The following is a 14143-nucleotide window of genomic DNA, read 5'->3' as shown; positions in this document are numbered from 1 at the left end:
CCATGACATGTACAACCCCAAGAGTGAACCCTAATGTAAACTATGAATTTTGGGTGATAAAGATGTGTCAATATAGATTCATCAATTGTAACAAATGTAACACTTTGGTATGAGATGTCAATGGTGAGGGAGGCTGTGCATATATAGGAGGTTGAAGGTATATGGGAATTCTCTGCACTTTTTGCTCTGTTTTGCTGTGAACCTAAAATTGCTCTAAAAAATAAAGTCTATGTTGTAGAAATGGGCAAAATATATGAACAGACACGTTGCCAAAGAAGACATATACATGGCAGATAATCATATGAAAATATTCCCAAAGTCATTTGTAATTAAAGAATTGCAAGAAAACAACTAGGTAACAGTACATATTTATTAGAATGGCAAAAATCCCTTTTAAAATCAAAATAAAACTGACAATACAAACTGTTGACAAGGACATGAAACAGCAGAAACTCATTTCTGGCGGGAATGCAAAGTGGTACAACCACTTTGAGAAACAGTTTGGCAGTTTCTTATAAAGCTCAACATAATTTTACCATAATCCTGCAATTGTGCTTATAAATACAACTGGTTTGATAATTTACATGTACGTAAATACTTTCATGTGAATGTTTATAACCAAAACGTAATTGTCAAAAATGGAGATAAATCAAGATTTTCTTTAATTGGTGACCAGATAAACAAACTGTCATCTCTCTATACATTGGAATATTCAGCAATAAATAGAAATAAGCTCGCAAGCCAGGACATGACATGGAAGAAACGTAAATGCACTTTGCTAAGTGACAGAAGTCCAACTGAATAGGCCACATATTGCATAATTCCAGTTATGACTTGAGACCTTTACTAATGGATCAGAGTGTAGGAGGAAGCCATTGTGTCTTACTTTTTTTTTCCCTTCTGTAGTTTTGGAATAGCTTCTTAATGGCTCGTCCTGTCTCCAGCTTTACCTGCATCCCCCTGGTTCATCTTGGCATTGAAACAGCAGTGACCTTCATAAAACAGAAAGATGATCATGTAATCTTTGTGTTTATAATACTCTAATGGCTTCTCATCATTTTAAGCATAATTATAAATTTCTTAACTTGGTTTATAAGCTCTTCATAATAGGGATATTTTTCCAGCTCAATTTCCCATGATTCCTCTCACACTCTTACTTTGCCAGGCTCTAGTTCTCCATACACACTATGACTTTTGAAGTCTCTGTTTTTTTTTTTTTTTCCTTTAATGAAGTAATGACTATAGCAGTAGGAGTGGTGGTGGGGCTGCAAATGGAGACACTCTGTTGCTACAGGTAACCCTCCACACCCCTGGACTAGAGTCGTAGGCACAACCTATTAAATCCATACATGCCCATATAGACAGGAAGCAAAATGAGCCAGGAGCAGAGGGCATGTATAAGCAGAGTAACTTGTATGATTCTTGGTTCTTTATTAAAGGAGGCATCTAGTGAGGTTATACAAGATACGTCCTCTGCTTCTCTGGGATACTTAGTCACTCTGACTCACTTTTATGCCCCCAACAAACTCCAAATATTTCCAGTGCCAATTTTGTATGTGCTCTAGTGGTATAAGCATAGAGAAAAAAATCAGACATTAACACATATGTTTCTTCTTCCAAAAGAAAGTAAAAATTAAAAATCCAAATTTTATGTCCAGATCTTTGAAAATTTAGAAAAATAATATAGTGCAAATAATTATTTAATTTAAAATATTAATTAAAATTAAAAATATTAAAAAATATTTAAGTATTTAACCTCTAGTTTGGAAAATATAGTAATTTGCTTCTTAAGCATCGCTCATAATTAAAACAAATAATAATTTTCAACTTATATAAAATTGGTTTGAATTCTTGGGCACAGAATCCATAGCCTTTGATTTATTAACCTTCAAGATACAAATGAAAAAACAAAACCAAATCAATTGATTACCATAGTCCAAATTTAATTGTTTCTACTTTTAATTTTAATTCAAGAAGAATTTATTATTACTCAATCATACAGGTTAATTTTTTAATTTAAAATACATTTTTTATTGATATTATATTCTTTATAAGCAGTCCCATACCTCTACTCCCTATCAAACATGTTAGAAGTTATAAGTCATGGCCCTGCCATTTTTCCCATTCTCATTTGTCATCCTAAAATCCAGTTGTCACTACCAAATCAACCTCTACCTTACCATTCCATAGCAAAATAAGTCAATTTTCAGATCTTGAAACACACTAAAGCTAGACTACCAGGCTGTTTTCAGAGACAACAGTGCTTCCCTAATAATTATTGGAGATTATACCATTTATCTTTAGGAAATCATTTGCATATAACAGTGACATTTATTCTGTAACTCTTTCTCAGAGTGTTATTTTTTGTTAGAATGCAGACAAGTCAAAATTTTCCATCTTAAACAAACACAATAATTTAAGAGCAATTCCTAGACCCCCACCTGGAACCAATTTACTTCTCTTTTTAACATCTGGCATTATAAAGCATTTGCTTTTATATTGCATTAATTTGAAATTTCCATTAAATTGCTCAATTTCTATGTTTTATGAGGCTTAAAGGTTTTTTTTTTTTAATGCCAATTTATTTTGACCATCACAAGAATATAGCAAGGGAGCTGGTTTGGTAGAGAGTAGGGGATGGGGCTGCTTCAAAAACTACAGATATATGACTAAATTTTTGTCCTCTTGCTGTTATGCTAATTTTTTTAGTTCTGCTAGAAATTTTGTGGAGTTGTTGTGGGAGAGGACATAGGAAACGAGGTCACCATGAGATGAGTCTGATATTAGAGTTCTGTGCTAAGTCTTCTTCTCTTTCTTTAAACTATCCAAATGGGACATCTTAACCACCCCCATTGAGTGCACTTACCAATCACTAGAAAGTTTCTCTCTGGCAATGATCACTTTCTCCAGCCTCAGGCTGTGATGTCACCTGACTATGGGACAGTATCAAGAAGTGCCTGGGATATGATAGACATTCAATAAATATATATATTGAATGTATGATAGACGAGTGGATGAATGGAAAGATAGAGGATGGATGGATGGTTGGATGGATGGATGGATGGATGGATGGATGGATGATGGATAGATCGATGGTATTTCTGTGCCTGCATGTTTTCATTAATCTCTCATATTCAACAAGCTCAAGTCCACCTTCACTTGCTTTTAACTCATTTCCCCATTATATGCTGCCTCAGGGAATAATGCAACAACCCAGAATTTTATTCCATATGGACTAATCCCTCTCCTTCGCTCTTTACGTCTAATCATCCCATTACTCATCCCCCTACTCAGAACTCCATAGATTTCAGAGTAAAATCCAAGCTCCTCAATGTGATATATAAGCCTCCTCACAGCCTGGGCTTTGAAGAACCTCACAAGCTACCTCCCTTCTGGCTCCACCCACATACCATTAACCTACCCTGAACCACATATGATTCCTAACTGATCCAGGCTGTCCATGTCTAGGACTTTGAACAAGATGTTCTTTGCTTCAAATGCTCTTCCTAAATTAATGTGCTTCAATGCATCCAAGACTCAGCTCACAATTTATCCCTAATATGAAGTCATTTCTAATATATTGCTTCAGGAATTCTCTCTGGCTTGCTTTTTTTCTGATGCCTAGCACAGTGTTCAGTAAATATTTATTGACTAAATGAATGTGTGTGAAATTTATATATGTGGCAAGAAGAAAAAGATTTAATGAGAGAACCAAATGGATAAGCATTTGAAAATTATTAAATTTAGATATCAGTTTATCTATCTGAAATCTGATTTCTATGCACACATCTTTGCTCTGAGCCCCTCTCCGTAAGATCTGACATTTTAAGTCAAACAAGTTGCTAGGGTTTTTTGATATATAATTTCCAGTCCAGCCTATTTCCATCCCCTTTCACTCCAGCTCTTCAGTTCAGAAAGGCCAGGGTCAATGGCAAGATTTCCATACTTTACTCTTTGAAATGAGGCAGAATGGCCCATGTTTTTGGAGGAGGTTAGAGCAGTCACAGAACAGAGAGGATTGCAAAAAGGGAGAACAAGAACTTGAGGGTTGGTGGTTGAGAAAAGACCTATAAAGAAGGTATGAAGAACCGGAAGTATTGGATCTAGGGACTAGGGAAAGAGGAAAACTTTATTTGGAGGCTTGATTTGACAGGAGAATGATAGAGACTCAAGTGAGGGAGGGGAAAAGGTGAAACTGAACTTCCTCTGATGTTGTGGGTAAATCCATTATTGTCTCTAAGATAGAACAGAAACAGTCATAAGTTTGACACTTTTTATGTATTACTCTGATTTTGCCTATTACATTTTCTCTTCCAGAAAACACAAGTGTTTCCCCTTCTGAAGCACTTAAGTCAGGCTCACCACAGTCTGGCCTTCCTTCTTTTAGCAAGGATCATAACAGACCCTAAATTGGATAATATTCTAAATCATCCACGTATCTTTTTATTTTTACCAGAACATGCAAAGGTGCACACTCTCAACTCCTCAAGAATAGGAACTGTATCTTATTTCCTTTGCCCTCTTCCTCATTGCCTACAATTGTTCCTGACCTCCCACTTCTTGTTGAAAGAATAAACTTGTTAATGACTGAAGAAATGAGCAAGGAAAGTTACTTATCACATGCTACTTTATGTCTGTATCATTATATACTTGTTTTCATCCTTTGCTGCATCCTTAAAGACCTTTTCAAGAGAAAACCAAAAATCTTATTTATATAAATTTCTTTCCTATTCCTTGAAATTCATATTCTCTTTCTATGTTGCCATGGTTTCTGGTCATGGATATTCCCTTCACTAAGGATGAAGGAATCTAGTCATGAACAAAAAAGCACTTTTCAAAGCATACCTCTCTGTAAGATGACTGTTCATATGGGAAAAAATTTCAACCAATTAGAAACAAATCAAATTCATAGAAATATTTAAATGTAATGGTAAGTATTGGGAAAAGTGTGAGTTTTAAAGTAAATAAACCTGGGTTTAATCTCAGTTCTGTAACTTAATTACTCTGTGAAATAAACACATTTATTTACTTTTCAGTTCAGATTTTTTAATGTATAAAATAGGAAAAATAATTCCTACTTTTAAGAGTGTTTATGAGAAATAAGTAAGCTTGTAATCGGTATTCAATGCAAACTTACCCTTTGATATTTAGCATTCCAGAAGTTCTATTAGTGTTTTTAGTTAAAACAACTAAAACCTACCTAATGGTATTTTCTAAGAGTATGTATACTTTAATCCAACAGCTAATATGATTATGAAGTGTATACTTAGCTTCATGAAATTAATTTAACCAGGAATAAACTATCTTTAAAAATCTAGAGTAGAATTCCCTCTGTATTTGTAAGTATGCTTATTTGTACTTCTCTAAAGCTTTTTGACCACTGAAGGGTTGGAGTTAAACTTAGGGCTGATAAAATATGAAGTCAGGGATAGCGGTTCCCTTTGGCCTAAGAGAAGAGGCATGGTGGGTCCCACCCTTCTCAGTCAAGTTTGCAATGTAGGCAGACAAAAAGGGTTGTCAGTGGACATCTGAACTAGGCATTGCCCCTGAGAAGTGGTGATATACACACTAGTGTACAGACCTGACTACAATAGTAATATGGAAACCAAATACTTTATCCAAATTTTAATTTTTTCCTTCTTAATTTCTCAAGTATTTGTTGAACACATATCACATATCAGAAAGTATGCCAGCCACTGGAGGTAAAGATGAACAAGGCTTAATCTCCAACCTCATATCATTTACAATTTATAAGACATATAAGAATATAAGTGAATACATTGTTAATCAGGTTATTCATAAATTGTATAAATGAAAAATAATGACATAAAAGGATTTTTTTTTTTTTAGAATGAGTCTAAAAAGTAACATTTGAAAGTCTGTCTAAATTTCTCCTGACTATATCTTTTAAATTTTTTTAGGGTATAAGAATACTATGTATGTTAGTTTTCATTTACTTTGAAAAGTTCATTTCTTTCTAAAAGTTGGTTTATTGTACAGATCAGATCTAACTAATTTTTATTTAAAAATATTATTTTGATCATTTAAGATGGTACTTCTGTTATCTGCCTTTTGTTGATAATGATGTCAGAAGTTGTTTTGAATAACTAACCCAGTTGTTAACCTTTAGAAATAGCATGACTACATGCTATTTTCTTATCAAATTATTATATTATTTATGTCACTTGAAATAATATTTTCATGGATTAAATTTTACTTAATGGACTTTTCATTCTTTAGAAACCAGCTTTTATTGATAATAATGAAATTCTGTTCCACTAATACCAAAAATTAACTACATATAATGAAGAATTATCCAAGTAGGTTATAAATTAGGCAAAATGAGGAAAATATTATGCTTTAGATTAATCATTAGACATGTTGGACTTATTTGGTATAAAAGTATGAGTTTTCAAGGCAATGGGAAGAAAATCAGATATTTCAGAATGCGGGGACTTAACTGTAACCGATCAAACATGTTAAACTTTAAAACTTCTGGAGAATCAAGACTTTACATCAGACACCCAGGGGAAGTAAAGATGATCAATACCATCATTTTATTGCAAAAGAAATCCTTGCTCAAATAGTTGGGATGGAGAGGACAGGGTATTCAAACCAAAATTAGATCAAGTTTATAGTAACTATTTTAATAAACTATAGAAGTATAATTTGTATAAGAATCATGAAATAGCAATTATATTTCAGATAATATGTTTATGTAACCTTTTCAGAAAAAGTTATAGAAAGATGGCATGGTTCTGCTATGAGTTCTGTTAACCTTTTTTTGCTGATTCTCTGAATGCCAGTTATTTAACCATTAAGGAGAGTGAGCAGTGACATAGATGATATATATTTTTCATCTATTTAGCAAGTATATTTTAGTCTACTATATGCCAAATAGACAGTGTTCTAGATTTTAGAAAACATTGATGAATAAAACAAATTTCATGCTCTCATTGAATACACATTGTAAAGAAGGAATTGAGTATAAAAAAAAAATAATAATATATATAAGAATTTCCCTTGTTTTTATGATTACTATTATCAGTGGTGTTGATGATAGTAGTAGTAGTGTATTTATGGAATGCCTGACTGAAAGAGTGGCAGAAAATGACCTCTCCTCATTTAACGGGCTATAACTCATTCGGCACACTTGACCTGCTTACTGTTCCTTGAGCATATCAAACATGTGTTCCTGCCCTAGGGCCTTTGCACTGGCCAGCTTCTTTTCCTGGGACATTATTTTCCTAGATAGCTTCCCTCATCTCTTTCATATATCTCCTTCTCAATGAATGTTACCCTGGTCATCCTATCTTAAACAGCAATTCAATGTCCTCATACCCCAATGCTCCTTACCCTGCTCTGCCTCTGATCCCATAGCAATTATCGCCTCCAACCTACTATATAATTTATTATTTTAAGTTTTGTCTGTCTCTGCCTAATAGAATATAAGCTCTGTAAGGTCAGAGATCTTAACCTGAATTGTTTATTAGATTAGTCCAAACACCTAGAAAAGAACTAGCACAGAGTAGGCATTCAATAAATATTTATCCAATGAGAAGAGGTCGGGTAGAATTGGGGGTAAAGATGTGACATGAGATGGTGTGAGTTTTAAAGGAGTTATTGGCTGCTGTGTGGAGAGTAGTTAAGGGGTCCTGGGGTGCCGTTGAAATAGGGATGCCGCTGAGAGAGCGACTGTATTATCATTGGGTGAAACCATGTGATGAGTGGTGGTGGGGGAGGTAGAAAGTGGTAGGATACATCACATATGAAAATTGTATGCCATAAAAAAATTATAATAAAGTTGGGGGCTAAATAATACTGTTGAAGTTTTATAATTACATCAGTAAATGGTGAATGTCACCTAAGCACCTCATACATGATTTCAGTAACAACAGAGCCTAACAGATATCACATGCCCAAATTTAAAATTATTTTCATTCTCATAGTAATAATTTACATTAAAATATGGTAGAAAGCATAAAAATAGAAAATGTATTTGTCTTTTTCATGAATAATCTGACAGAGAGATGAAAATATATCTTCAAAGAATAAACATGACATGTCATTTTTTTCAAAGTGGTTTTTGATATTTCTTGATGCATTTAAAATAGATTGAATTTTTAAACAAATATACAATTCAATAGTTAAAACAACCACAAAATACTGATGTGCGTCTCTTTAAAAAGAATCTCATTGCAGTCCATACTGTTCTTTTATAAGGAATGTGGTCGTAGTTTTATATTGATGTTGATTAAAATGTTTATATTGATGTTGATTAAACCCAGCATCACTGCCCCACTGGAAGGAGGCCGTCTGAAACTTGAGCCAATAACCCAGAACTCAGGAGGAACCACTTATCGACAACAATCATAACATTTCCAAAGTGTACCAGAATCATGCTTACATTAACAAACAAATGCCTTAGAATCAAACCCCAGAGCTAATTTACTCAAATATTAGACAAAATTCTAACAAGCTTGTTAATGTGGTTTATCAGCCTTTGGAATAATAAAAGTAACAAAGTAGATGCGCAGGTAAATTATTAGAGAGAGTCCCAGTGGCTGTGGCAAAAAGAGAAAACCATGATTTTTGAGGGAGGAAAAAATTATATTTGTGTCTATGAAAAAATGTATTTAGTCAAAAACTAAAAATACTTAAAAGCCCTAGTACTCTGGAGTTGTTTTGCCTTACCAACTCAATAGCCTCTGAAAGTCTTGCCACATAACTGCACAGGGTGCTAATCAAGTTTCCTAACTAAGATACAGACTGTTAAACATGGTTCAGTTATGTTCAGTATACACGGGTGTGAAAGGCAATGGAGTGCCTAATGCATTTTAGAAAGATTTCTTTGAGAAATAATTCAAGTTTAAATGGTCTTGCAATTGGGGTACTTCCAAATTTAGTTATGTAAAAAAATTTGTCCATTTTAATAATACATTGCTTGAAGATGCCAGGTAAATGAATTTTTCTAGGTCATAACTTTTAACTCTAAAGTTAAAACTACGTATTCTAAGAAAAGCTGAAACTCTTTGAATACTGCAGGCAGTTATGTTTAATGACTGGTGCTTACTACTTCTTAAATGCAAAAAAAATCAAACCCTCAGTCTTAAGAGAGTGAACAGTAACAGAAGATAAAACCACTGTGTGCTAAGCTCGCTGTGGGAAGTACTGCAGGGTCAGTGGCCTGCGACTTTAGGCACTGCAAAAATTTTGACTCAAATCCAGCCTTACACTCTGTAATTAGAAAGACATTGCTTCTTTCAGCTTCCAGCCAAGCCACTATGCTTGTGGTCTGTTTTATGAGGTTCTCAATGCAATTTGCACAGCTATCTCTCATATCAGACGCTGTGGTGGTGGGGTGGGCAGGACCTCTGTCGATTCTAACAAAGGCAATAGACAAGGAGACACTGACAGTAACTTTCAACTAACTAGTCTTATTTTTTCAAGGAGTATCTTTAGACTACTATATATAAGGCATTTCTGTAAAAATGAAAACACTCCAATAACAAATATTTTTTTAAACTACAAACTATGACAGACATTGATTTTTTAGTGTTCAATGGGATGCAGGAAGACCATCCCAGGTCTTCCGGGGGCCCGTGCGCCTGCCCAAATTATGTGCCAAACTCTGTCTCCATCCATTTTTCCAAGGAAAGCATCCAAAGTTTTCATTCCATTTTTAAAGTGTCTATGACACACCCCTTCAAAAATATTTTTTTCAAAAGACTCAAACCACTATTTTCAACTATAATACAAGTATAGGAAAATGTTCACCATATTTCCCATCCATTTTTAAGGACGAGAGTCCACATAATCTCAGCACTTCTCTTTCTTCAACACTTAGTGAAATATTATCCAGATGGCCTAAGCCTTAAATTCAATTTGGAACAATGGATAAATTACAGGCTTTGAAAACAGACTTCTTGGATTCAAATTCTGACTCAGCCACTAACTAGTTGGTGAGCTCAGTTACATTAGTTAACCCCTCAGAGCCTCAGTTTCCTTATCTGAAAAATGGGACCAATCCTTGTACTTTCCACCTAGGGATGAAGTAAAGTGCTCAGCATAGTTCCAGATCATGACCCTGACTTTAAGTAGTTCATCAGCATTACTTTTAATGTGTTTTATGGAGCCACTAATAAAATCCTTAACTTGGAGTATTTTTTATAATATAAATAATCAGCTATTGGTATTTTGCTACAGGAAAAATTATCACATTTTTAACTCGCTTTTATTAATCATTATCAATATTCAAACCTGAGACACCTGTAATGTGATGCTTTATGTCTGAATTCATTGTTTTTCTAAAGTTTTTACATGTGGTCATTTTCACATTGTGATTTTGTTTGTTTATTTGTTTGTTTTTAACCCTGTGATTAAAGGACAAATCTAAGCTGTTGATTAATGCACAATATACCCATTAAAACATTATACCAGTTTTTAGGCTGCCATATAGAATTTAAAAAGTATTTTTAAAAATGTAAATAAATGTCTTAGGTTTATATGCCAAGGAAATATAAAACACATAGTTTTGTGGGCTATTTCTCTTTCCTTATGAGGACAAGAACTATAAGATAACTAACAAATTTGTTTTAAATGTTGCTCTTTTTTCCACAGCTCTTGTAGTGAGATTTCTGACCAAACGGTTCATCTGGGAATATGATCCCACCCTCGGTAGGTCAAATTTTGTTTCCTCCTTCTCTCCAGTCCAAGTTTATGCCCCGTAAGAGAGAATGTCATTTTCTTTTGCAGCGTTTTTAAGCACCTTGTAGATGTTTTGGAATTGCTTTATCAAATTATGCAAAGAATTCCTCTAAGAAGCTAGATGTGTGTTGCATGCCGTCAGTGCTTATACCCCTGAAGGATTTCAATGCATAAATGAAGAAATCAAGTCTAACCAGAGACAAGAAGAAAGTGGAAATATAGCATCACTCTAATGGGGAAAGGATGTAGTGAGCATGGCTAGTTTGATGTGAGATAGAATGTTATGCCGAGGAGAGTATAACAGTAAAATAAAACTTGCAAATAATGAATCTGACTTAAGCCTATTTAAAAATACAGTATTTATTAGAAATATATTTAGTTATCATCTTCAAAATAACACTGAAAATCCATGAGCTCTAAATTAAGCTTCAGATTTTGCATGTTTTTCAAGTATATTTGATCTGCAGTTGGTTGAATCGGAGGATGCAGAACCTGCAGGTACAAAAGGCTAACTATAGACTGGATCATTTACACTAAGACGCAGTTCTAGGCTTGCTTTTTATATCCTACACCAGTACTATACTCTTTTGATAATTGTATGCTCTTTAGAACACGTTGATATCCAATAGGGAAACTCTTCCTTCTTTACTTTTTTACAAAATTATCTTGGCTACTATCTGCAGTTTATTCTTCCAGGTCAGTTTTTAAAACTCTCTCATAACATGACATAATTTTGATTGGAAATGCATTAAAACTATAAATTACTTTGAAAAGATTCACATATTTATGATATGCAATCTTTTAATCTAAGAGAATAGCATGGCTCAACATTTATTAATTTTTATTTCTATGTTTTTGCTTTTAAGTAAATTGTTTTTCAACATCAATAATTTTGAACGTATTTTTAATATAGCCATAATCTAATCTTAAGATGATGTATTTGGATCTAAAAATGAATTTGGTTTAAGAAAATCATTTATTATCTATTCTTTATTCCACCCAAGTTCTTACTCCTCATATATTTTTATTTTTTATATAAGCTTTACAAAATTCCTGAGATTTATAATGATTTATGACAGTTCAGTAGAAAAATACTAATTTTATTTAGTTATACCAGTACATCTCAATGAAAGATGAAGCTTATAAAATTTGATCTCATAAAAATTTTGAACTCTCTGAATATGTTCCAGTAACTAATGTTACTATTGAATGTGTGAAGTGAACCCGTTTTTCTTTTGTTTTATTCATTCTAAAAAACAATTGCTGTTAGTAGAAGTTTGCTTGCATCAGTTATCTGTTTTGCCGGCTTCCTTCACTAAGAATAATGAAACTTTATTGAGTGACCTTGTACTGTACCACTCAAAAGAGATTGCAGCTGTTAAGCAACAAGAACGTTGATCGGACTTCAGGAATATCAACTATGTGACTCAGTCCCAGGCAAAGGTTTCATTAACTCACGCAAGAACCTGGATTCGTGTGTGCATGCGTGCGTGCAGTGTGCGTGTCTGTGCATGCTCTCACGTGTGCTAGAAGTCACTAATGTTCTAGCATAGAGGAGTTCCCAATCCATTTAATCCAAGAGCAGTTGGCATTTTTTGAACTTCATACTATCATAGAGTTTCAAATCTACCACCAAAAGGGAAAGCTACATTAAAAAGCAAAGTGGAATATTTGCAAAAAGTAGTCTCGAATTCTGAATTCAGTGCCTTAGAAATATGGGGCAGTTTTTTCAACCTGTAACGAAAGTATTGCTCTATGAGAAGTTGAAGACCATGAGCACCATTCAACATATTAATAAAAATTAGAATATTTACTGCTCTGAAATAATTTTATGAAGGAAATGTTTGCGACTATAGCTGCAAATGATTCCTAAACTTTTAAATTTCAGAACCCAATATTTTTGGTTTTGCTTTTGCTTTAGTGTTGTTTGTTGTTGTTATTGTTGTTGTTGTTTGTTTGTTTTTATGGAGGTATAATATAGGAATTACAATTAGGGATGTAAGCAATGGGCAAAGGGTAAGGAAGAGCTAAACGTACTCACTCTACAGGCACTTGCATTTCATAAGAGAAGGAAATATTTTTAACATTTAAGAATTTTGAAGGACATGATCTAAGAAAAAAGTTCAATCATTTACAATGAAGTTTTAGTTTTCCTTAATTTTTTTTTCATTTCACCATGGACCAGTAAAATCTTTGTAAAAGGCCAGAGCTAGTCTATGGATAGCAGTTGAAAATCATTTCTGCAGCGTAGAAGATTTGGGACTTAAGTGATCTAACCAGGAAAACCCCTTGAGGGTGGTGGCAGTAATATTCAGGCTGCAGGACAACAGGATCCATGTTCTGATTAGATCTCAGAAGAGAACTAGATCTCTCTAAGACTTACATTACCCTCTGAAAATGCTGATCATGGCGGAAAATACAGATAAAAGCTTAGATCATGTGCAGTTGTGTGTGTGTGTGCATGTGCATGTGTGTATGCATGTGCATGTGTGTGTTGGCATTTAGAGAGAGAGACTGCATTTCAGCACCTATCACTGCTAATACTACTTAGGAAAGACTCAGACAGATGTGATGGTAGGAAGTGGACCCAACGATGCTTTTATTTTGTGATTGGTTTTTCCCATCTGTATTACATACAGTTCCCTCTGCTTAGAAAGGATCATACAAGAGGACACACCCAGAACGAACTCTGCCAACTGGATACAAAAGCAGAAGTGCTTAACTAACTCAAAAAACTATTAATATTGGCCCAGCAAGGAACTTTGAGATCACGTGACAAATAAGAAAACAAGTCCAACAAAGTTAATTTATCCACAATTATGTGGCTAGTCTGTGGTTAGACCAGCAATAAAACTCAAGTCAGTACAATTTCAAATCTAGCGTAAATCAACATTACTAAGTGCTGTTGTTACTGTATTGGCCAAACGTCCATATTAATGTGTTGAAATATGCAAAGAAAGCTGAATTAGTGAAAGGATTAACCATATACAACATCCCTTTGAACATCAACTTCTCTTAGAGTGTACAAAATATATATCTATTTATAAAATGTTGCTGAATGTAGGTTGTAAATCACATGTCTCATATACAGTGAAATTTAGGTATAATTTTTAATATGCCTGATGCCATCTTGACACTAATATTGGTCTTGCAGTATATAAAATTTTATTTCATTTATAAGTATCTCTTAATCATCCCCCTACCCTTCATAAAAAAGACTCAAAATGACCATTTTCTGGTAGCACGAACAAAATGAAAAGCATTTCTACCCTCCAAACATATACACATTTTCTCCAATGTTTTTACATGAATAGCAGAGTTTAGTTCCAAAAAGTACATTTTTTTAGAATTATCTTTAGAAAAGCTAACACATGGATGTACAACATTTTGCCTCTGTAGGCAACACTTCCATGGTTTTACATGTAGTCAAGGGTTC

The 14143-nt window shown here is 33.9% G+C and overlaps 1 protein-coding gene across 3 annotated transcripts in view; it reads left to right on the top strand.

Annotated features, from left to right (window-relative positions):
* Positions 1-14143, top strand: part of RERG (RAS like estrogen regulated growth inhibitor) — a 96175-nt gene that overhangs the window by 74852 nt on the left and 7180 nt on the right. For all 3 annotated transcript variants that reach the window (XM_039876430.1, XM_039876431.1, XM_039876432.1), the window contains one exon: positions 10621-10677. In XM_039876430.1, coding sequence (XP_039732364.1) covers positions 10621-10677 — 57 coding nt within the window. The remainder of the gene's footprint in view (positions 1-10620; positions 10678-14143) is intronic.

The sequence above is a fragment of the Pteropus medius genome, unplaced genomic scaffold, assembly GCF_902729225.1.
Source record: "Pteropus medius unplaced genomic scaffold, Ma_sr-lr_union100, whole genome shotgun sequence".
NCBI classification, from domain to species: Eukaryota; Metazoa; Chordata; class Mammalia; order Chiroptera; family Pteropodidae; genus Pteropus; species Pteropus medius.
Note: the sequence above shows the minus strand (reverse complement) of the source record. Positions and strands in the feature narration are given on the sequence as shown.